The sequence below is a fragment of the Ylistrum balloti genome, unplaced genomic scaffold, assembly GCF_031769215.1.
Source record: "Ylistrum balloti isolate Yb309-2 unplaced genomic scaffold, AGI_CSIRO_Ybal_v1 Utg369594, whole genome shotgun sequence".
Lineage (NCBI taxonomy): Eukaryota > Metazoa > Mollusca > Bivalvia > Pectinida > Pectinidae > Ylistrum > Ylistrum balloti.
The window spans coordinates 258,757-284,964 of NW_026781878.1; the positions used below are offsets into that span (position 1 = coordinate 258,757).

At 38.8% G+C, this 26,208-nt stretch overlaps 1 protein-coding gene across 1 annotated transcript; it reads right to left on the minus strand.

The window, feature by feature from the left end:
- Positions 1-18,832: 18,832 nt before the first annotated feature.
- LOC132545240 (aspartate and serine-rich protein-like) lies at positions 18,833-25,164 on the minus strand. Its single transcript, XM_060208919.1, has 2 exons — positions 25,041-25,164; positions 18,833-19,239 (listed from the first exon to the last, which is right to left on the minus strand). The coding sequence occupies exons 1-2, from the start codon at positions 25,162-25,164 to the stop codon at positions 18,833-18,835; spliced, it is 531 nt and encodes a 176-aa protein (XP_060064902.1).
- Between the last annotated feature and the right edge of the window lie 1,044 nt (positions 25,165-26,208).

Consider the following 26,208-nt stretch of genomic DNA (forward strand, 5'->3'; position numbering starts at 1 on the left):
TTAGTGCCTAGGCTCGGTTATAACCGGAACAAGGACGTTAAGTCTCCCCCCCTCACCCCCCCTCCCCCCCCCTCCCCCGACAAAAAATAAAAATAAAGAAATCGCTAAGCCTCCACCTCAGAGTCGAGGGTATGAAGCCTCAATGGGACAGTGGATTAATGACCCTTGGTGTTAATAGGACGTTCAGCAACAAAAAACTAAAGTGTCCGTTTGAGAGAGAATGAATACGTCTATGCATATTATCACTGATTTGAACGGATACATCCTACACAGGGTGTCTGTGTATTAGCGGTTGCTTCCTCACTGAACAACGTAAGTGAGGTCCGTCGCAGGTCAATGCAATTAATTAAGGGAAAATGTCTTGCCCATGGACACCTGTAGCTTTACGCAAGATAAAATTCTATATCAGACTGTCGTGGTGTTATACAGGAAAACAATAATCTCTATTTACACAAAATCATGCTTTATAATTTGATAATATTTCCCACTGCATAAAACGTAGTTTATCGTTTGCTTGTTTATTTATTGGTCAAGTTTCTTTAATCTTACTAAATACTCACATAATTCACACACACACACACACACACACACACACCCACACACACACACACACACACACACATATATATATAGATATATATATAAAGAGAAAATTATTAAAAAAACACAAGAAAAGGTTAAGTTAGCATTTTGCATAATGTTTTCACAGCTAAGCTAAGCTGTGAAAACGTTATGCAAAAATGCTAACTTAACTTTTTCTTGTGTGTTTTTTTTAAATAATTTTCTTTATATTCACACGTCATTAACTATATATATATATATATATATGTGTGTGTGTGTATACCCGTACTCTAACGTGTTAATTTTTATTTACATTATTTACCGATCCCGGATTTCTCACAATAATGAGATTAATTTAGTCAAGTGACCGTAAGGTATACTGTCAATGCCCAAGCTTGTAATAAAGGAAGATTAAGGAATACAATAAATGAAGTTCTACAACCTTTCTCACACAGAAACGTTCTATTGTAAATGATGATTATTTGTGTGTGTATTTATAGCTGACCGTGTCAATTTCACACCATACACTTCAATATCACTTGTGTTGATTGTTCGTCTTAGCCTACGGGCGATAACTGCCTCTATAGTAAGGGAAAGTGTCTTAACCTAGGGTCGATAATTGTGTCTACAGTAAGTGAACGTGTCTCAGTCTAGGGTCAACAACTGTGTCTACAGTAAGTGAACGTGTCTTAGCCTACGGGCGATAACTGTCCCTAAAGTAAGTGAACGTGTCTCAGTCTAGGGTCGATAACTGTCCCTACAGTAAGGGAACGTGTCTCAGCCTAGGATCGATAACTGTCTCTACAGTAAGTGAGCGTGTCTTAGCCTAGGGTCGATAACTGTGTCTACAGTAAGCGAACGTGTCTCAGTCTCGGATCGATAACTGTCTCTACAATAAGTGAACGTGTCTTAGCCTAGGGTCGATAACTGTGTCTACAATAAGTGAACGTGTCTTAGCCTAGGGTCGATAACTGTGTCTACAGTAAGTGAACGTGTCTTAGCCTAGGGTCGATAACTGTGTCTACAATAAGTGAACGTGTCTTAGCCTAGGGTCGATAACTGTGTCTACAGTAAGCGAACGTGTCTCAGTCTAGGATCGATAACTGTCTCTACAATAAGTGAACGTGTCTTAGCCTAGGGTCGATAACTGTGTCTACAGTAAGTGAACGTGTCTTAGCCTACGGGCGATAACTGTCCCTAAAGTAAGTGAACGTGTCTCAGTCTAGGGTCGATAACTGTGTATACAGTTATTGAAGGTGTCATAGCCTAGGGTCGACAACTGTCTCTACAGTAAGTGAACGTGTCTTAGCCTAGGGTCGATAACTGTGTCTACAATAAGTGAACGTGTCTTAGCCTAGGGTCGATAACTGTGTCTACAGTAAGCGAACGTGTCTCAGTCTAGGATCGATAACTGTCTCTACAATAAGTGAACGTGTCTTAGCCTAGGGTCGATAACTGTGTCTACAGTAAGCGAACGTGTCTCAGTCTAGGATCGATAACTGTCTCTACAATAAGTAAACGTGTCTTAGCCTAGGGTCGATAACTGTGTCTACAGTAAGTGAACGTGTCTTAGCCTAGGGTCGATAACTGTGTCTACAGTAAGTGAACGTGTCTTAGCCTACGGGCGATAACTGTCCCTAAAGTAAGTGAACGTGTCTCAGTCTAGGGTCGATAACTGTGTATACAGTTATTGAAGGTGTCATAGCCTAGGGTCGACAACTGTCTCTACAGTAAGTGAACGTGTCTTAGCTTAAGGTCGATAACTGTCTCTACAGTAAGTGAACTTCCCTTAGCCAAGGGCAATATTCCTTCATATCATTATAAGTTAATGCATTCTTTTGTATGCTCAATAGGAATTTTGCATATACCATTGGAGTAAAATTCCAAACAGCTCGTCCTCCGCGCACGCAAAAAAAAAAGAAAGAAAAAAGACGCATATTAATAATTTACCTGTTATTTAATCACAACATGTCAGTTTAAGATTTGTTTTAGAAAATTGTAAGACATATATTCGATAAAAATCCCACTAAAAAATCCCCCTAAATAGTTTAGGACCACCTTATCTCTTGATAGGCATGTCGTAAACAAAATAGGTAATTTACACCTACCAAACATTGACTAGAATAGAAATAAACAATAGGAGGGCATTGTAAACAACAACATGATAACGGGAGGCGTCATTATCATCTAATTCACACAATACTAAACATTTAAACAGTGTAATAAATAGATGTCCTTACCTTTCAATGCCTAGGAGTCAAGTTGATTACGGAGATTGCTTTTTTCCAACAAGATAGAATTTTATAAAGTGCTTAAAGGTTTATTGGTCGTCACAGACTTCAAATAAAACGAATTCACCAGCTGTCATAGAAATGTAGTAAATATAGACAAACAAGTTCCGGAAGAGAAAAATTTCCGTATTCCATGTACCAATCTCTATTACTGTTATATCATAATTTCACTAGGGAACATAAAATTTCCTATGTCTCAGGAAACTGCACCGCTGTCGCTATCTGTGAACATGTTTATATCAGCCACAGTCCACATAACAACCCAATCATCTGTCTACTCATTAAACAACTGTTTCCACACGTTTTCAAAATTGTAACATTGAAGAGTTATCGACAATGAAAAAATAAACTCTTAAATTATCGACCTTAAATTATCATTCTTTTCCGAATAATTGGAATTTCAAATCTATGTCCTGACATGTCAACAATCAGTATTTACTGTGGAGCAGGAGAGAGAGAGAGAGAGAGAGAGAGAGAGAGAGAGAGAGAGAGAGAGAGAGAGAGAGAGAGAGAGAGAGAGGAGAGAGAGAGAGAGAGAGAGAGAGAGAGAGAGAGAGAGAGAGAGAGAGAGAGAGAGAGAGAGAGAGAGAGAGAGAGAGAGAGAGAGAGAGAGAGAGAGAGAGAGAGAGAGAGAGAGAGAGAGAGAGAGAGAGAGAGAGAGAGAGAGAGAAAGACTTTATAGAGAGATGAGCAAGTCATAGAGACTGAGAGACTTTGAATACAGGTTTCAGAGAGAGAGAGAGAGAGAGAGAGAGAAAGAGAGAGAGAGAAAGAGAGAGTTCTATATCCATTTGGACACAGTGATGCCTTAAATGTGGGTGATGTAGTGAAAAGTTTGTTGAAATAACTGAGCGATAATGACTTATAAATGATCTGTGTTTAACAGCGCAGAAAACGTTCCACGTGAATCCGTTTTGATGTTTTTCTGGTTACCGATTTCAACATCAATATTGAGAATAGTGACTAGTAAAATGCACTGTCAAATTTATGTGATGTTTTTCATCTGAGAAAAGTACAAGCCCTGTTCTGCCATGGTGATAGTCACAGTGTGCTGCCCTGGTAATAATTACCCTGTTCTGAAATGGTGATAGTCACAATTTGTTGTCCTGGTAATAATCACCCTGTTCTGCCATGGTGATAGTCACAGTTTGCTGTCCTGGTAATAATCACCCTGTTCTGCCATGGTGATAGTCACACTCTACTGTCCTGGTAATAATCACCCTGTTCTGCCATGGTGATAGTCACAGTTTGCTGCTGTCCTGGTAATAATCACCCTGTTCTGCCATGGTGATAGTCACAGTTTACTGTCCTGGTAATAATCACCCTGTTCTGCCATGGTGATAGTCACACTCTACTGTCCTGGTAATAATCACCCTGTTCTGCCATGGTAATAGTCACAGTTTACTGTCCTGGTAATAATCACCCTGTTCTGCCATGGTGATAGTCACAGTTTACTGTCCTGGTAATAATTACCCTGTTCTGCCATGGTGAATCACCCTGTTCTGCCATGGTGATAGTCACAGTCTACTGTCCTGGTAATAATCACCCTGTTCTGCCATGGTGATAGTCACACTCTACTGTCCTGGTAATAATCACCCTGTTCTGCCATGGTGATAGTCACAGTTTACTGTCCTGGTAATAATCACCCTGTTCTGTCATGGTGATAGTCACAGTTTGCTGTCCTGGTAATAATCACCCTGTTCTGCCATGGTGATAGTCACAGTTTACTGTCCTGGTAATAATCACCCTGTTCTGCCATGGTGATAGTCACAGTTTACTGTCCTGGTAATAATCACCCTGTTCTGCCATGGTGATAGTCACAGTTTGCTGTCCTGGTAATAATCACCCTGTTCTGCCATGGTGATAGTCACACTCTACTGTCCTGGTAATAATCACCCTGTTCATGGTGATAGTCACACTCACTGTCCTGTAATAATCACCCTGTTCTGCCATGGTGATAGTCACAGTTTGGTGTCCTGGTAATAATCACCCTGTTCTGCCATGGTGATAGTCACTGTCCAGTTCTTTATGGTGATAGTCACACTCTACTGTCCTGGTAATAATCACCCTGTTCTGCCATGGTGATAGTCACACTCTACTGTCCTGGTAATAATCACCCCATGGTGATGTCACACTCTACTGTCCTGGTAATAATCACCCTGTTCTGCCATGGTGATAGTCACACTCTACTGTCCTGGTAATAATCACCCTGTTCTGCCATGGTGATAGTCACACTCTACTGTCCTGGTAATAATCACCCTGTTCTGCCATGGTGATAGTCACACTCTACTGTCCTGGTAATAATCACCCTGTTCTGCCATGGTGATAGTCACACTCTACTGTCCTGGTAATAATCACCCTGTTCTGCCATGGTGATAGTCACACTCTACTGTCCTGGTAATAATCACCCTGTTCTGTCATGGTGATAGTCACAGTTTGCTGTCCTGGTAATAATAACCCTGTTCTGCCATGGTAATAGTCACAGCTTACTGTCCTGGTAATAATCACCCTGTTCTGCCATGGTGATAGTCACACTCTACTGTCCTGGTAATAATCACCCTGTTCTGCCATGGTGATAGTCACACTCTACTGTCCTGGTAATAATCACCCTGTTCTGCCATGGTGATAGTCTACTGTCCTGGTAATAATCACCCTGTTCTGCCATGGTGATAGTCACACTCTACTGTCCTGGTAATAATCACCCTGTTCTGCCATGGTGATAGTCACACTCTACTGTCCTGGTAATAATCACCCTGTTCTGCCATGGTGATAGTCACAGTTTACTGTCCGTAATAATCACCCTGTTCTGCCATGGTGATAGTCACAGTTTACTGTCCTGGTAATAATCACCCTGTTCTGCCATGGTGATAGTCATACTGTCCTGGTAATAATCACCCTGTTCTGCCATGGTGATAGTCACATACTGTCTGGTAATAATCACCCTGTTCTGCCATGGTGATAGTCACACTCTACTGTCCTGGTAATAATCACCCTGTTCTGCCATGGTAATAGTCACAGTTTACTGTCCTGGTAATAATCACCCTGTTCTGCCATGGTGATAGTCACAGTTTACTGTCCTGGTAATAATCACCCTGTTCTGCCATGGTGATAGTCACACTCTACTGTCCTGGTAATAATCACCCTGTTCTGCCATGGTGATAGTCACACTCTACTGTCCTGGTAATAATCACCCTGTTCTGCCATGGTGATAGTCACACCCTGTTCTGCCATGGTGATAGTCACACTCTACTGTCCTGGTAATAATCACCCTGTTCTGCCATGGTGATAGTCACACTCTACTGTCCTGGTAATAATCACCCTGTTCTGCCATGGTGATAGTCACACTCTACTGTCCTGGTAATAATCACCCTGTTCTGCCATGGTGATAGTCACACTCTACTGTCCTGGTAATAATCACCCTGTTCTGCCATGGTGATAGTCACAGTTTACTGTCCTGGTAATAATCACCCTGTTCTGCCATGGTGATAGTCACACCCTGTTCTGCCATTGATAGCTGTCCTGGTAATAATCACCCTGTTCTGCCATGGTGATAGTCACAGTTTGCTGTCCTGGTAATAATCACCCTGTTCTGCCATGGTGATAGTCACACTCTACTGTCCTGGTAATAATCACCCTGTTCTGCCATGGTGATAGTCACAGTTTGCTGTCCTGGTAATAATCACCCTGTTCTGCCATGGTGATAGTCACACTCTACTGTCCTGGTAATAATCACCCTGTTCTGCCATGGTGATAGTCACAATTTGTTGTCCTGGTAATAATCACCCTGTTCTGCCATGGTGATAGTCACAGTTTGCTGTCCTGGTAATAATCACCCTGTTCTGCCATGGTGATAGTCACAGTTTGCTGTCCTGGTAATAATCACCCTGTTCTGCCATGGTGATAGTCACACTCTACTGTCCTGGTAATAATCACCCTGTTCTGCCATGGTGATAGTCACATTTTGCTGTCCTGGTAATAATCACCCTGTTCTGCCATGGTGATAGTCACACTCTACTGTCCTGGTAATAATCACCCTGTTCTGCCATGGTGATAGTCACACTCTACTGTCCTGGTAATAATCACCCTGTTCTGCCATGGTGATAGTCACACTCTACTGTCCTGGTAATAATCACCCTGTTCTGCCATGGTGATAGTCACACTCTACTGTCCTGGTAATAATCACCCTGTTCTGCCATGGTGATAGTCACACTCTACTGTCCTGGTAATAATCACCCTGTTCTGTCATGGTGATAGTCACAGTTTGCTGTCCTGGTAATAATAACCCTGTTCTGTCATGGTGATAGTCACAGTTTGCTGTCCTGGTAATAATCACCCTGTTCTGCCATGGTGATAGTCACACTCTACTGTCCTGGTAATAATCACCCTGTTCTGCCATGGTGATAGTAATACTGTCCTGGTAATAATCACCCTGTTCTGCCATGGTGATAGTCACAGTTTGCTGTCCTGGTAATAATCACCCTGTTCTGCCATGGTGATAGTCACACTCTACTGTCCTGGTAATAATCACCCTGTTCTGTCATGGTGATAGTCACACTCTACTGTCCTGGTAATAATCACCCTGTTCTGCCATGGTGATAGTCACACTCTACTGTCCTGGTAATAATCACCCTGTTCTGCCATGGTGATAGTCACACTCTACTGTCCTGGTAATAATCACCCTGTTCTGCCATGGTGATAGTCACACTCTACTGTCCTGGTAATAATCACCCTGTTCTGCCATGGTGATAGTCACACTCTACTGTCCTGGTAATAATCACCCTGTTCTGCCATGGTGATAGTCACAGTTTGCTGTCCTGGTAATAATAACCCTGTTCTGCCATGGTGATAGTCACAGTTTGCTGTCCTGGTAATAATCACCCTGTTCTGCCATGGTGATAGTCATACTCTACTGTCCTGGTAATAATCACCCTGTTCTGCCATGGTAATAGTCACAGTTTGCTGTCCTGGTAATAATCACCCTGTTCTGCCATGGTGATAGTCACAGTTTACTGTCCTGGTAATAATCACCCTGTTCTGCCATGGTGATAGTCACACTCTACTGTCCTGGTAATAATCACCCTGTTCTGCCATGGTGATAGTCACAGTTTGCTGTCCTGGTAATAATCACCCTGTTCTGCCATGGTGATAGTCACACTCTACTGTCCTGGTAATAATCACCCTGTTCTGCCATGGTGATAGTCACACTCTACTGTCCTGGCAATAATCACCCTGTTCTGCCATGGTGATAGTCACACTCTACTGTCCTGGTAATAATCACCCTGTTCTGCCATGGTGATAGTCACACTCTACTGTCCTGGTAATAATCACCCTGTTCTGCCATGGTAATAGTCACAGTTTACTGTCCTGGTAATAATCACCCTGTTCTGCCATGGTGATAGTACTGTCCTGGTAATAATCACCCTGTTCTGCCATGGTGATAGTCACACTCCTGGTAATAATCACCCTGTTCTCCATGGTGATAGTCACATCTACTGTCCTGGTAATAATCACCCTGTTCTGCCATGGTGATAGTCACACTCTACTGTCCTGGTAATAATCACCCTGTTCTGCCATGGTGATAGTCACACTCTACTGTCCTGGTAATAATCACCCTGTTCTGCCATGGTGATAGTCACCCTGTAATCTGCCATGGTGATAGTCACACTCTACTGTCCTGGTAATAATCACCCTGTTCTGCCATGGTGATAGTCACACTCTACTGTCCTGGTAATAATCACCCTGTTCTGCCATGGTGATAGTCACACTCTACTGTCCTGGTAATAATCACCCTGTTCTGCCATGGTGATAGTTCTGCCATGGTGATAGTCACAGTCTCCTGTCCTGGTAATAATCACCCTGTTCTGCCATGGTGATAGTCACAGTTTACTGTCCTGGTAATAATCACCCTGTTCTGCCATGGTGATAGTCACAGTTTACTGTCCTGGTAATAATCACCCTGTTCTGCCATGGTGATAGTCACAGTTTACTGTCCTGGTAATAATCACCCTGTTCTGCCATGGTGATAGTCACACTCTACTGTCCTGGTAATAATCACCCTGTTCTGCCATGGTGATATTGACAGTTTACTGTCCTGGTAATAATCACCCTGTTCTGCCATGGTGATAGATAGTCCACACCCTGTTCTGCCATGGTGATAGTCACACTCTACTGTCCTGGTAATAATCACCCTGTTCTGCCATGGTGATAGTCACACTCTACTGTCCTGGTAATAATCACCCTGTTCTGCCATGGTGATAGTCACAGTTAATACTGTCCTGGTGATATAACTGTCCTGGTAATAATCACCCTGGTCCTGGTAATAATCACCCTGTTCTGTCATGGTGATAGTCACAGTTTGCTGTCCTGGTAATAATAACCCTGTTCTGCCATGGTGATAGTCACAGTTTGCTGTCCTGGTAATAATCACCCTGTTCTGTCATGGTGATAGTCACAGTTTGCTGTCCTGGTAATAATCACCCTGTTCTGCCATGGTGATAGTCACACTCTACTGTCCTGGTAATAATCACCCTGTTCTGCCATGGTGATAGTCACACTCTACTGTCCTGGTAATAATCACCCTGTTCTGCCATGGTGATAGTCACACTATGCTGTCCTGGTAATAATCACCCTGTTCTGCCATGGTGATAGTCACACTCTACTGTCCTGGTAATAATCACCCTGTTCTGCCATGGTAATAGTCACAGTTTACTGTCCTGGTAATAATCACCCTGTCCTGGTAATCAATCACTGTCCTGGTAATAATCACCCTGTTCTGCCATGGTGATAGTCACAGTTTACTGTCCTGGTAATAATTACCCTGTTCTGCCATGGTGATAGTCACTGGTAATAATCACCCTGTTCTCCATGGTGATAGTCACACTCTACTGTCCTGGTAATAATCACCCTGTTCTGCCATGGTGATAGTCACACTCTACTGTCCTGGTAATAATCACCCTGTTCTGCCATGGTGATAGTCACACTCTACTGTCCTGGTAATAATCACCCTGTTCTGCCATGGTGATAGTCACACTCTACTGTCCTGGTAATAATCACCCTGTTCTGCCATGGTGATAGTCACACTCTACTGTCCTGGTAATAATCACCCTGTTCTGCCATGGTGATAGTCACACTCTACTGTCCTGGTAATAATCACCCTGTTCTGCCATGGTGATAGTCACACTCTACTGTCCTGGTAATAATCACCCTGTTCTGCCTTGGTGATTTTCACAGTCTTGTGTCCTGGCTATAATCACCCTGTTCTGCCATGGTGATAGTCACACTCTACTGTCCTGGTAATAATCACCCTGTTCTGCCATGGTGATAGTCACACACTACTGTCCTGGTAATAATCACCCTGTTCTGCCATGGTGATAGTCACAGTTTTCTGTCCTGGTAATAATCACCCTGTTCTGCCATGGTGATAGTCACAGTTTCTACTGTCCTGGTAATAATCACCCTGTTCTGCCATGGTGATAGTCACACTCTACTGTCCTGGTAATAATCACCTGTCTGTTCTGCCATGGTGATAGTCACACTCTACTGTCCTGGTAATAATCACCCTGTTCTGCCATGGTGATAGTCACACTCTACTGTCCTGGTAATAATCACCCTGTTCTGCCATGGTGATAGTCACACTCTACTGTCCTGGTAATAATCACCCTGTTCTGCCATGGTGATAGTCACACTCTACTGTCCTGGTAATAATCACCCTGTTCTGCCATGGTGATAGTCACAGTTTGCTGTCCTGGTAATAATCACCCTGTTCTGCCATGGTGATAGTCACACTCTACTGTCCTGGTAATAATTACCCTGTTCTGCCATGGTAATAGTCACAGTTTACTGTCCTGGTAATAATCACCCTGTTCTGCCATGGTGATAGTCACAGTTTACTGTCCTGGTAATAATCACCCTGTTCTGCCATGGTGATAGTCACACTCTACTGTCCTGGTAATAATCACCCTGTTCTGCCATGGTGATAGTCACACTCTACTGTCCTGGTAATAATCACCCTGTTCTGCCATGGTCACATAGTCACACCCTGTTCTGCCATGGTGATACTGTCCTGGTAATAATCACCCTGTTCTGCCATGGTGATAGTCACACTCACTGTCCTGGTAATAATCACCCTGTTCTGCCATGGTGATAGTCACTACTGTCCTGGTAATAATCACCCTGTTCTGCCATGGTGATAGTCACACTCTACTGTCCTGGTAATAATCACCCTGTTCTGCCATGGTAATAGTCACAGTTTGCTGTCCTGGTAATAATCACCCTGTTCTGCCATGGTGATAGTCACACTCTACTGTCCTGGTAATAATCACTGTCCTGGTAATAATCACCCTGTTCTGCCATGGTGATAGTCACAGTTTACTGTCCTGGTAATAATCACCCTGTTCTGCCATGGTGATAGTCACAGTTTACTGTCCTGGTAATAATCACCCTGTTCTGCCATGGTGATAGTCACAGTTTACTGTCCTGGTAATAATCACCCTGTTCTGCCATGGTGATAGTCACAGTTTACTGTCCTGGTAATAATCACCCTGTTCTGCCATGGTGATAGTCACACTCTACTGTCCTGGTAATAATCACCCTGTTCTGCCATGGTGATAGTCACACTCTACTGTCCTGGTAATAATCACCCTGTTCTGTCATGGTGATAGTCACACTCAATATTGGTATATACTTGTCCCAAACACTCCCTCACTCACCAAGAAGACCGTAATTTTAAAACCCGAAATCAACGATAATAAGGAAGGGTGTTAGCTGTATGATGTAGCATCACTGACGAGTCCTAGAAGGACGAAACAGCTGTATGATGTAGCATCACTGACGAGTCCTAGAAGGACGAAACAGCTGTATGATGTAGCATCACTGACGAGTCCTAGAAGGACGAAACAGCTGTATGATGTAGCATCACTGACGAGTCCTTGAAGGACGAAACAGCTGTTTGATGTAGCATCACTGACGAGTCCTAGAAGGACGAAACAGCTGTATGATGTAGCATCACTGACGAGTCAAGGACGAAACAGCTGTATGATGTAGCATCACTGACGAATCCTAGAAGGACGAAACAGCTGTATGATGTAGGATCAGTGACGAGTCCTTGAAGGACGAAACAGCTGTATGATGTAGCATCACTGACGAGCCCTAGAAGGACGAAACAGCTGTATGATGTAGCATCACTGACGAGTCCTAGAAGGACGAAACAGCTGTATGATGTAGCATCAGTGACGAGTCCTAGAAGTTTTATTTTTCATTTTATTAGATGTCATGGTTTCATTGAAATTGAAACACAGACATATTTGATTGTGTTGAATGTGTCAGATGCAGCTTGCTATGCTTACAGAAACCAGGTATTGGTGTCTTTCCGTGAAAAATGGGAAGGTAGACTAATCTTTATGATACTGAATCTGCAAGGCTGTTATCTACTTGATAACATATTGATTTGCTCTAAAACTAGATCTTACACAAGATGCATTTATATGTTTATTCTTCTAACTAACATGTGGTAGACACTTCCGGTGGTGTTGTAGCCCCCGAGGTTTTTCTCTTTTGCTCGTCACGTCATAACACTTATTTGGCTTTCTTTTAAAGTCATTTAATACTTGTAAACTCATTGAAATATAGGTAAAGTGCACTTCCTATTCTGTTTTTTCTATAAAGACGTTTTAACCAGTACGAATCTGGCTCAGTCGCCTCCTAGTCTTCGAACTCTACCATTCATATATGTTGAAAGGCGAAGATAATCCTTGGTGCATAGGACGTGATGAGCCATTCACCGTTAAACATTTTTATTGGACTGCATTTACCTTCTGTCTACTCGAGAATGATTTTATCGTAACATTACATGTCTAAAATCCCTTTTTGAAACTGTTGAGATTTGTAAAATTCCACATTACCTGAAAGATGTTGGTCTTTACAATAGACTATGACGTACCCATTTTAATCTTTTGTGTTAACATACCCATTTAAGATTTTTAACATTTGTCTTTAACTTTTTGGTTTGTTTAATGTTATTTCCTTTTGGATCGCTGTGTGTTTTACCGTTTGATGGACCTAGTGACATTTTATGTGTTGACAGGCCGTTAAGAATGTTATAATAATATAATATTCAAACGATACATCCTTAGTATTACTTAAACTTCCCAGAAGAACGAAATATCTGCATGACACTATAGTTTGTTCAATGTTTGGTTCTGCTGTATCTAAAATTTGTGAATTGTAAGGAATTTTCTTTAGCTCCAGCCTACATCCTCACGTTTGCATTTTAAAGCTTTAGGAAATTACAGATAATCATACAATAATGTATATCGTGTCTAATAATACGTAAATATCAACATATCACAGAAGGAGTTATCGCCCTTGACACATATGATAGTCTCCGGTTATAGATCTACATTATAAGATATAAATAAATTGTATTAAATAATAGTTTAACCATTTGATGCATAATTTCGTTAATTTTATTTCCAAATTAATTACCTTTTGTTAATTATATCACAAATCAATTCCATCAATTCGCGCCAAAATCGATCGATTGAAATTTTCACAAATTATAAATTGTTATTGATTGTTTCAGAGACCAATAATCAAACTTCTATGCATTTTTTTTACACCAGTGACTGTTGAAGATAAATATGTCTTAATGAGACGGACACCTGCATGTATCATGACAATATATAAAACGTATGATGAGAGAGACACTAGCATACAGATCACCTCTTTGACGAGATATAGCAATATGAGAGTGAATAAAAACGTCATGAAAAGGTGATAAATGATAAGGACACAGATTTTTTGACAAAGTACCTTAATCCAAACAGAGGAAGAATTATCTTAAACTTTTTACTTCTGTTTCACATATTGGGTGTTGTCTCTCTGCTGCTGTTCTTCTGCACACCCGCCATTTAAATTAACTTGAATCCACTTCACCAAAGGATATTTAATAAAAAAAATATTTCTTTCGGGAACATTGTAATTTTGCCCATGCATCGAATTTAAATATAAGTGGGTGGTATTTGTAGCATTTTGAGTGACTACCACTTGTTATCTGAAATCTTAAACAAAGGACACACAAGTTTCATGATTAAGAATGAGATACGGTAGTAAACTACATCATACAGCTGTTTCGTCCTTCTAGGACTCGTCACTGATGCTACATCATACAGCTGTTTCGTCCTTCTAGGATTCGTCACTGATGCTACATCATACTACTGTTTCGTCCTTCTAGGACTCGTCACATATTCTACATCATACAGCTGTTTCGTCCTTCTAGGACTCGTCACTGATGCTACATTATACAGCTGTTTCGTCTTTGTAGGACTCGTCACTGATGCTACATCATACAGCTGTTTCGTCCTTCTAGGACTCGTCACAGATTCTACATCATACAGCTGTTTCGTCCTTCTAGGACTCGTCACTGATGCTACATCATACAGCTGTTTCGTCCTTCTAGGACTCGTCACAGATTCTACACCAAACAGCTGTTTCGTCCTTCTAGGACTCGTCACTGATGCTACATCATACAGCTGTTTCGTCCTTCTAGGACTCGTCACATATTCTACATCATACAGCTGTTTCGTCCTTCTAGGACTCGTCAGTGATGCTACATCATACAGCTGTTTCGTCCTTCTAGGACTCGTCAGTGATGCTACATCATACAGCTGTTTCGTCCTTCTAGGACTCGTCAGTGATGCTACATCATACAGCTGTTTCGTCTTTCTAAGACTCGTCACTGATGCTACATTATACAGTTGTTTCGTCCTTCTAGTAACAAGATAAGATTTTTATATTGCTTGACATCAACAGCGATAATCATAGCCTCCCGGTGTATGTGAGGTGAGTAGGTCTGGTTCTATATCTTTTAACGTCCCATCAACAGCAAAAGCCATTTAAGGACATCGTCCTAATGCATGTGAGGTGAGCGTACGTGTCGCGCGCAATTGTTTCTGGGATGCGCAATATCTATGATTAAACCTCCTTGTGGAGATTGATGTTAAACTGATGGCGATTGTATAGTGCTTGTAGAAGCAAACCAGTAACATTATCGCATTGCTGAACGTTAAGAAAGCAATAATACCTATCATCGTTAAGACTCGGGTAGTTCTTCGCCAGGGGACAGAACCCAAAATCTTCTTCACATACACGAACGCTGAACTTAACGCCAAATGTACGGTAGTGTGGAGAGAGATTTCAAGAAGAAGACATGTCTTTAAAAATGTGAGAATGTATTAGGATCCCTAATTTAGTTACCTCCTACGATACTCCGACCAAATATAGGTCTGTTTATAGAGATATATATAGCAATCCTGTACCAATGTTAAAAGGAGATATGATTACAATTAAACCATATATAATTCATATCTATCACTAAATAAGGTTTAACGTACAGGTTAAATTTAGGGATACAAACAGCCTTGTTTACGTTTTTGTAGCATACTTAAATATACTAACAAAAAGTTGATGATTAAATCAAAATTATTGATATTTTTTTATCATATACCATACTTTGGTATATTGGTATTCTACGAATCTGAAACATTGACGATCAGCTGTCTCCACATATGAGTTAAGTCCGATAATTAAAGACGCGAAAAATATGCTGACTTTTCAGAAAAGAAGACTTGATAAAACAAAACATGTTGTTTACTTACAGCTGGCCATAGTTTCGTCAGAGCACGGACTTTTTTGTTAGTCAGGAATCCATAACAAAGCGCTGTCGCGGTCAAAGGGACATAACCGAAAATTTTCCGCTGCTTGATATCACAGTAAATAATACCTACTTTCCTACATGAATTCGATATTCCCAGGGATCATGATGACAAAAACTTTTCTATTATTCTTTAATTTTGTTATCCGCGTGTTTCGTTTTATCAAAATGTTTAGGATTTTTTTTCCAGCATTTTTAAAAATTTATATTCGAGAGGACAGCTAGTTTGTAACATCGAATGACATATTTTTACTTTATAACAAGTGTGTGTACTGTAAGAATGGAGGTTCTCGGTGACTTGGTTAAAATGCTTTATTGTATATTACGTACACTGAACAGAGTAGGTAGCATTATTGAAAAAAAAAGAAATAAAAAATGGATAAAAATTTTGTAAATTCAATTGTAAACAACGTGTCACGGAACAGAAATAAAATATTTTTTTGATCAATAACCATCCTCAGTCGAAATATCGCACGTGGAAGACATTTATCGTAAATAAAAGGAAAACAAAAACAAAAAAAAAAAAAAAAAAAAAACAAAAAAAAACAAAAAATAATATGACTTGTTTTTACATTGATGGGGAGATGTTGTCATTCTGTTTCAGCGTGTAGCAGAGTTCGCTGAGTACACTTAATGAAGCCCCGTTTATCACAAAACCTCAAATACAGGTAAAGCACCTGAAGTTTTCTCTTTCACAGTAATATTACAGATAATCAAACAATAATTAAACTTCATTAATTTACTTTGACGTCATGATATGTTGCAATCAAATTAGATGAAAAGTCAATGTATCTTCGATTAATAGACAAAAATGATCGAGAAATGGACATTTTACGAATCGAATCAAACACGTAGGGTAAGAGAAGAAGATTAAAGATACGTGAAGAATTTTTTATTTCAATGGATTCTTAGAGTTAGTATACTTTTTGTTAAAAGCAGTGAAAAACTAAGGTAAAGAGAGAAGAAGAGAGAGGGGGGACAGACAGAGAGACAGTGGGGAGGGAGGGAGATAGGTGAGTGGGATAGAGAGTGAGTGAGAGAGAGAGAGAGAGAGAGAGAGAGAGAGAGAGAGAGAGAGAGAGAGAGAGAGAGAGAGAGAGAGAGAGAGAGAGAGAGAGAGAGAGAGAAGAGAGAGAGAGAGAGAGAGGAGAAGAGATTTAGAACTGGAGAGAGAGAGAGAAAAGAGAGAGAGAGAGTGGGGCAGAGAGAGCTATTTAGAAGAGGGGGAGAGAGATAGAGAGAGTGGAGAGAGAGAGAGAGAGAGAGAGAGAGAGGTGGAGAGAGAGAGAGAGAGAGAGAGAGAGAGAGAGAGAGAGAGAGAGAGAGAGAGAGAGAGAGAGAGAGAGAGAGAGAGAGAGAGAGAGAGAGAGAGAGAGAGAGAGAGAGAGGGGGGGGGAGTGGAAGATGCCGACATGTTCACAGAAGCTATGTTGAACTGATATAAGACAAATCGCCCTTATCTTATGTCCTGTTATGTTTTATTAGCCATTAAAAGATATGCGAAAGGACAATTATACATAAACAGAAATATTCAGTATGGAATGACAAAAAATAAAATAAAATAAAATAAAATACGATAAGAAATTATCTGTGACTCATTTAGGAGGTATCGTTTGACGATTCAAATTTCTTAGTTTCAATAGTAAAGTTTAGTACAAAGGATCTATCGATTACGTAAATCACGAAAGGGGCGCGTTTCTTTATCAAACAGTACTCTAGAATAATATAATTTGTGTAGGAACAGTAGACAATGGTTTAAACATCAGTTACTACCATCCTATTTCTGTGTTATATGTTTGTATTTTTAAGGCGTGAATATAGAATGTTTTACAAATCTTGTCTTTGGTTGTCTGTTTTACGCTATTGTTTAACAAAGCGTGACAGGGTTGTTGCATTAACATAACGAGGAATACAGTTGATTCTGTATCACAATGCAGTTTCATTTAAGACACATTTTGTAAAGAAAAAACATAGACTATCTAAAACAGCCTGTCAAAATCACGTAAATAATGGCAGCAGACCAATAAACATATTATGTACAGAGAGATTTGATTTATTTGGGACATTTTTTAGGAAACAAAATCTCAGTGTATCCTGGAATTAAACAACAAGGTCATTTTTACTTGTTGTGGTTAGCTCAGCTCTTTGATGAATTTTGTTTTATTTGAAAAAAAAAATAATAAAACAAGTTGATCGTGAAATGGACACCGTTTGTTTTTATTTAGAAAAACTTGAAAAGGCCAGTTCCGTTAGTTCATATACATATAAGACTTGATAACTACAAATATGTTTTATTTAGAGAAAATTGAAGAGGTCAGTTCCGTGAACGAACATACACATTTAATAATCAACAATTATAAACACTGTCGAATGAAAACGCAGACAGGGAGTTGCACCTGTCTCATTATTTAATATATATATAGCGAAAGTTTCTCCGTAAATAATGCTGTTGTGTAGCTAGCGTAGGTTTACATAGAATCTATTACATTCACGAAGTTCGTGACTTCTATCGTGACATTGTACATACATCGGAAAATCGTAAAAAAAGATTTGTGTAGACAACAAAGTCAGAGAAGGATTTAATAAAAAAAAAAACAGCATAAATGTAGAAAGATACAACGCCTGCATGTTTTTTTTTTAATCCTGTAATCTGTATCAGTAGACCTGGTTCAGTCAGCGGAAATATGATTACATGTTGATTTCACAGCTGAACTCATCAGAATGGAACGTATTAGTTCTGTCTGTGTTGGAGTTGATTTATTGACGTATTGAGTGGAGACTGAACATCAGAAGTCTGTAACGTTTAACTAGGTGTATAAGGTAAACTATGTTAATTTGTGAGATAAGCACGTTTTATAAAGAAATGTCTGGTGATTTAAATATAGTACATATTTTGTATAATGATTCTGCTTCATTGGTCTAACAGTCTGTAATTAATTTTTATATTTGTCTTCGTCTGTAGATGTCTACATCGTGTTTTTCTTTGCGTTCTGAGATGATCAAACCGACACTCGAATTCCAGTCATTCATTTAATTTGAGAGGCATCATGGGTAATTTTGATGACGTAACGAAACTCCAGAGTAAAACAGTTTTAAAAAGGTGCATATCATGTTGATAAATATATCTTTATATTATATTTTAAATTATTTAAGTTACATGTTGGCTACGATCGAAACGAGTATAGAATTTTAGTGCAGATAAAGGTCGGAAACTTAGTATAATACGAAAACTTGACCAGGCTCGTATGTGTTTTTTTTATGGTCTTAATATTCAGTCACGATCTATAAGGTGACAGATGAATAGGGAAACAACATCGACATCCGATGTATCAACATCGACATCCGATGTATCAACCACGACACCCGATGTATCAACGTTGGCATACGATGTATCAACGTCGACATCCAATGTATCAACATCGACACCCGATGTATCAACCACGACATCCGATGTATCAACCACGACACCCGATGTATCAACGTTGGCATCCGATGTATCAACACCGACACCCGATGTATCAACCACGACACCCGATGTATCAACCACAACATCCGATGTATCAACGTTGGCATCCGATGTATCAACATCGTCATCTGATGTATCAACATCGACACCCGATGTATCAACCACGACACCCGATGTATCAACGTCGACATCCGATGTGTCAACATCGTCATCTGATGTATCAACATCGACATCAGATGTATCAACGTCGACATCCGATGTATCAACCACGACACCCGATGTATCAACGTTGGCATCCGATGTATCAACGTTGGCATCCAATGTATCAAAGTTGGCATCCGATGTATCAACATCGACATCCGATGTATCAACGTTGGCATCCGATGTATCAACATCGACATCCGATGTATCAACGTTGGCATCCGATGTATCAACCACGACATCCGATGTATCAACGTTGGCATCCGATGTATCAACATCGACATCCGATGTATCAACGTTGGCATCCGATGTATCAACCACGACACCCGATGTATCAACGTTGGCATCCGATGTATCAACCACAACACCCGATGTATCAACATCGACACCCAATCAGCTGTGTTTACTTTGTTTTTTTTTTAATCTGCGAATCATCACAGAAAATAAAGAGATGTCTGCAGAATGTTCTACGCAATGAAATAAGAGTAAACGAAAACAAAAAACAAATTATTACACTAACATTTCTGAAAAGACCACAGAGACAATGACCAGGTGTTCCGGAAGGGAATGTGTGACCTCAACTTACAATATCGAAAACCCAAAGACTTGATATATAGTATGTATGGTGATTATATCTATATATACAGGAACAGCGTGTCCTGATAACAGACTGTAGTTACCTGCTACGTAAATGTATGTGTAACATGCATGAAAGGACGTAGACGTATAGAGTCTTGTCACGAGGGTAGTTCATTTACCACCGATTCTATCACTGATATAAAGATATTGTAAAAATATGAATAGTCTTAAACAGTGATGCTGTCCCGCTAATACCTTAAAGAGCATTAATTTGTCGATAGGAAAGTAGAGTGTACATGGATAATTTGTTTAAAAAAAGGAACTGGGACATAAAAATCGTGACCTCTGTTATTTACTTACTTATCAAACACAATATCTGTTAAAATGTCTAAAAAAAAAAATCAAATAACATTTCATTTTTAAATACCGTGGTCTATTACTTATAAGTATTTTAGGAGGTAAATGTTTGGACCTCCGTTCAATTCCTCAATGGTTATATTCATATACACGAAATTCTTCAAAAACAAAACAAAAAAAAAAAAAAACAAAAAAAACAAAAACAAATAAACAAACAACATACTGACATGCTTACATAGAGTCAATTAATTTATGCAAAACATAAGCAACAAAAAACAATTACACCCACTCCTTAGAAAATACAAGATTGATAAGGTGCGGTGTCCCGAACGAGAGAATTTCATTTTCTTCATCGACAACAGCCGCAAAGGAAATCTTTGTAAATCCAAATAAATAATGTTGAACACGAAATATGTTGCTTATATTTATATCTATATATAAATCAGTGTAACAAAAGGCTATTGTCATCAAGTTTTGCAAAAGCATTAAAGTTACATGATCTATAGAATGTCAAATTTTGCTTCCATTTTACGAGAAAATTATGAAATTTTTGCGCGCTTTTCAAATGATTTTGCCAGAAGTTCAGCAAATTACCCAAAAATGATAGATAAAAGAAAAAAAATCCTTATTTCATAAAAACGATATGTAATGGTCTCGCTTCTGTAGTCTCTGTTTACTTGCTTATATCTATCTGAATTTGTGTTTTTTTGACAATCATCTAAATAAAAAAATTCAAATACATTAAATCAATGCTTTGTAATTCGGATAATAAGATGTTAACACTCGTAGATAGAAGTGCATGATGCAGAAATAAAATGCACTTACCTGTCCTTGTAGAAGTCACACTTTCCTGCATCTTCTTATAGTTTTTTACGACTTATGTCAAAAATATTTTCTAAACGTCCCAGATGGAGATAATGTCCAGTTACGTCTCAAACTGTGTTTACCACCCAACAGCAATACACGTTATACTTCCTTAAGCCTATTGAAGTGTTTTAGTCACATTTACGAAATGACAATATCACGACGTAAACGTCTTTCTACAGCTATTGATCTGACTTTGTATAAACATAACACACAGGACATTTAAACTGTAACGCTTACTTAAATAACACATTATTGAATTTACTATTGTAGTTTCTCTTTCGATTGATTTTTGCCCGACATTTTCTATAACTGAGTAATTTCCGATATTTCTGAGAACTTACTTACCCTAATCATAAATGAAAATGAAAAACAAACGAATGAATAAATATCAGCAACGAGACTGAAGAATCAATAAAACGAAAGACAACATCAAGAAAAAACAGTAACAAAATATTAATGAGTAAAACAAATCTCGAACCATTATGGAATAAAAGTATTGAAAGTCTGTTTTGGGGATGTTAAATGATATTATATTAAAACTGTTTTTAAAATTGATATTAAAAATTATATTTTTATTTGGTTAAATCGGGGAATTGGATATGGGTGTAATTTTGTTACCCTAAAAAGTCGTGGAATTTGAAGTCAGTACTTCGTTATTTGATAATTTTTTATGAAAATTATTATTTTTTCTGCGTTTTTTTGTTTGATTTTTGTTGTACTTAAATAATGGTGATACTTGTTTAAAAAAAAACCAAAAACAAAAAACAAAACAAAAAACAGAACAAATATTATTTTTACAATATAATAGTCTAATTTGAGTAGGTTTTTTATTTAACAGGGTTACACTTTTTTAATCAGACATTTGCGTGTGAATTTGTACAAATATGTCAGAATTTTTTCATTTGTAATAATATACTATTATATAACTGGTAGACAAATTCGGCAATGGGATTTATTAATGGGACATATAACATCAAAACACATCAAAACATCGTGAAAAAGGGCAGATGCGTCCGTGGAGAAGACGTATGTTACAAATCAGATGATTTAGTCACAACAAATATTTTTTTTATTATTATTGGTCCTCGTATCTGTTTAGATAATGTTAGTTGTATTAAGATAATCATATATCTTACTTGATGTGATTCTATTATACTGTAAACTATACATTACTGTGAGGTGGTTTAAAATGAGAGACTATTCTAGTTGTTAAATCCGAAGCATTCAATTCTAAAAAAAAACCCATAAAATCATATACAGTCTAACCTGTCATAACAGCCACCTTAGTTAAACGGTCACCTGCTTATAACGGCCGTTTTCAGACGCTCCCAATCGTTTTTGCTCATTAATGATACCTAATTTAACGGTCACCTGTTTAACGCGGCCAGCGGCCACCCTTTTCGTCCCCAAACTCGCGATCGAACCTCGTTTAAACGGCCGTTTTGACCACAAGTCATTTGACAAGCTTTCTTAACTGCGAGTTACGTTTTCTCGCCACGTGAACATTCCTACTTTATATCTAGAAATAGAAAATAAAAATAGATGCTTCATCATTCAGCATTTTCATCCTTGTAGGACTCATCAGTGACGTTACATCATATAGCCATGTCGTCCTTCTATGCTCGTCAGTGATGCTACATCATAAAGCTGTTTCATCCTTCTAGGACTCGTCAGTGATGCTACATCATACACTTTTTCATCTTTCTAGGACTTTTCAGTGATGCTACATCATACAGTTTTTTTCATTCTTCTAGGGCTCGTCAGTAATGCTACATCATACAGCTGTTTCGTCCTTCTAGGACTCGTCAGTGATGCTACATCATACAACTGTTTCGTCCTTCTAGGGCTCGTCAGTAATGCTACATCATACACTTTTTCATCTTTCTAGGACTTTTCAGTGATGCTACATCATACAGTTTTTCAGTTTTTTTTTCATTCTTCTGGGGCTCGTCAGTAATGCTACATCATACAGCTGTTTCGTCCTTCTAGGACTCGTCAGTGATGCTACATCATACAGCTGTTTCGTCCTTCTAGGGCTCGTCAGTAATGCTACATCATACACTTTTTCATCTTTCTAGGACTTTTCAGTGATATATATATATACAGTTTTTCAGTTTTTTTCATTCTTCTAGGGCTCGTCAGTAATGCTACATCATACAGCTGTTTCGTCCTTCAGGACTCGTCAGTGATGCTACATCATACAGCTGTTTCGTCCTTTGTCGTCAGTAATGCTACATCATACACTTTTTCATCTTTATTAGGACTTTTCAGTTTTTGATGCTACATCATACAGTTTTTCAGTTTTTTTCATTCTTCTAGGGCTCGTCAGTAATGTCATCTTACAGCTGTTTCGTCCTAGGACTCGTCAGTGATGCTACATCATACAGCTGTTTCGTCCTTCTAGGGCTCGTAAGTAATGCTACATCATACACTTTTTCATCTTTCTAGGACTTTTCAGTGATGCTACATCATACAGCTGTTTCGTCCTTCTAGGGCTCGTCAGTAATGCTACATCATACACTTTTTCATCTTTCTAGGACTTTTCAGTGATGCTACATCATACAGTTTTTCAGTTTTTTTCATTCTTCTAGGGCTCGTCAGTAATGCTACATCATACAGCTGTTTCGTCCTTCTAGGACTCGTCAGTGATGCTACATCATACAGCTGTTTCGTCCTTCTAGGGCTCGTAAGTAATGCTACATCATACACTTTTTCATCTTTCTAGGACTTTTCAGTGATGCTACATCATACAGTTTTTCAGTTTTTTTCATTCTTCTAGGGCTCGTCAGTAATGCTACATCATACAGCTGTTTCGTCCTTCTAGGGGTCGTCAGTAATGCTACAAAGACAGGGAGGTGCACCAGCTCCATAATTAAATAAATCTCATAATTATATATATATAAGATAGTTTAGTACACGAACACGTGCCACTATTCGAATGAATGTATACGTGACATGCAGGTAAATACCAGGCAAAATATTGATAATATTATTGTTGAAATGATCGAACTGTAAACAGTAAACTTCTCAACATACATGACTGAATATAATCTCTATTATTAGAAAGTAACATTGATTACGTTTTTTTTGTTCTCTTGAAGTATTCACTGTTTTGTTTGGAAACATTGGTCAGGAAAACGCTTGATATTGTCATTCTTAATCATGTTTCATTCATAGTTATTGCAAACATGTGAACGACCCCGTCCAGCTGCATCCACATTGATTGTTCACATGAACCCTAAGTAGTGTACTGATTCACCCCGCAGCATAGTCTATACCGCAGCATATATTTGTCACAACACGGCATTATGAACGATGTTATAAGCCAAGTAACCGACCCTTGTAAACAAACATATAATTCCAATTTGCTGTCAGCTTTGTGAGATATCATTTTGTGTCCATATTGCATTGCATCTTTCAAGTTTTGCTATTTTTTCAGTCATGCATAAAACGTATGGCACCTTTGAAGTTTGCTATTTATTTGCAACGATGTTAATAAATTGTATTTCAGGTTTTGTTATTTTTTGCAATCATTTATATATTGTATGGAAACTTTCAAGTTTTGCTATTTATTTGCAATCATGTATGTATTGCATGACACCTTTCAAGTTTTGCTATTTATTTGCAATCATGTATATATTGCATGACACCTTTCAAGTTTTGCTATTTATTTGCAATCATGTATGTATTGTATGACACCTTTCAAGTTTTGCTATTTTTTGTTTCGAGTCTTATCTTTACATTATTGGCAGTTAAAATAGTATTTGATACAAATGTAGTCAATCTGCAGCTAAAAAGCGTAAAACAGAACAAAGATACATTAACCTTTCATACAAAGGGAGGTCACGCAGTTTTTGAAATGTCATGCTAGAATGAAGATGTCAGGGTGAATTGATGTCGAAGGGGAACGGCACCCTTCATTGTGGCGTGTCTGCTACATATCGATTGCAGAATGCGTCATGATGATCCTGAAATATTTTGTTTCTTTGTGAGATATGTAGTGATTTGCCTGTTGACTTTTTTGTCACACTTTTGTCATAGTCTGTCATACTTTTGTCGTAGTCTGTCATACTTTTGTCATAGTCTGTCATACTTTTGTCATAGTCTGTCATACTTTTGTCGAAGTCTGTCATACTTTCGTCAGTCTGTCACACTTTTGTCATAGTCTGTCATACTTTTGTCATAGTCTGTCGCACTTTTGTCATAGTCTGTCATACTTTTGTCAATCTGTCACAATTTTGTCATAGTCTGTCATACTTTTGTCGTAGTCTGTCATACTTTTGTCATAGTCTGTCATACTTTTGTCGTAGTCTGTCATACTTTTGTCATAGTCTGTCATACTTTTGTCATAGTCTGTCATACTTTTGTCATAGTCTGTCACACTTTTGTCGTAGTCTGTAGTCTGTCATAGTCTGTCGTAGTCTGTCATACTTTTGTCGTAGTCTGTCATACTTTTGTCATAGTCTGTCACACTTTTGTCATAGTCTGTCATACTTTTGTCATAGTCTGTCATACTTTTGTCATAGTCTGTCGCACTTTTGTCATAGTCTTTCGTAGTCTGTCATACTTTTGTCAATCTGTCACACTTTTGTCATAGTCTGTCATATTTTTGTCATAGTCTGTCATACTTTTGTCCTAATAATTCCACATACATGGGACTCAGTTGTAAACTTAAGCCTGGAGTGACCGTCAACGTCACCCTCTGAATGGTTGCGTCAAAAGCAACCTTGTGCAGATCTCTATGTGACAACATACCTTTTGCTTTGGTTGTAACAGGTGTAGTTGAAATAAACTCTGCAGTATTCCTGTTTAGAAAACAGGGCATGTTCTAAGAACCGATATAAATTGTAACTACTTTTACAATTTTATGTATTATCATTATAATTTCAATATAACTTATTATAGCATGCTTAAGTTGAAATGTCGTTTTAAAGACTTTCTGGTAGAATGTTCTCTCACACTCACAATTTTTCTCATCGTGAACTCACGTCGAGAGTATTACTTAGATACGAGCAAATTGGTTGCATTTCAAATGACGTACAATGATTGGTTGCATTTCAAATGACGTACAATGATTGGTTGCATTTCAAATGACGTGCAATGATTGGTTGCATTTCAAATGACGTACAATGATTGGTTGCATTTCAAATGACGTGCAATGATTGGTTGCATTTCAA

Excerpts from the sequence above, each read along its gene's own strand:
- LOC132545240 (XM_060208919.1), bottom strand. The coding sequence starts at position 25,164 with ATGACAGACTTCGACAAAAGTATGACAGACTATGACAAAAGTATGACA. Across the intron at positions 19,240-25,040 it reads TGTGACAAAAAAGTCAACAG|ATGACGATGTTGACACATCG; the intron begins GCAAATCACTAC and ends TTGATACATCAG.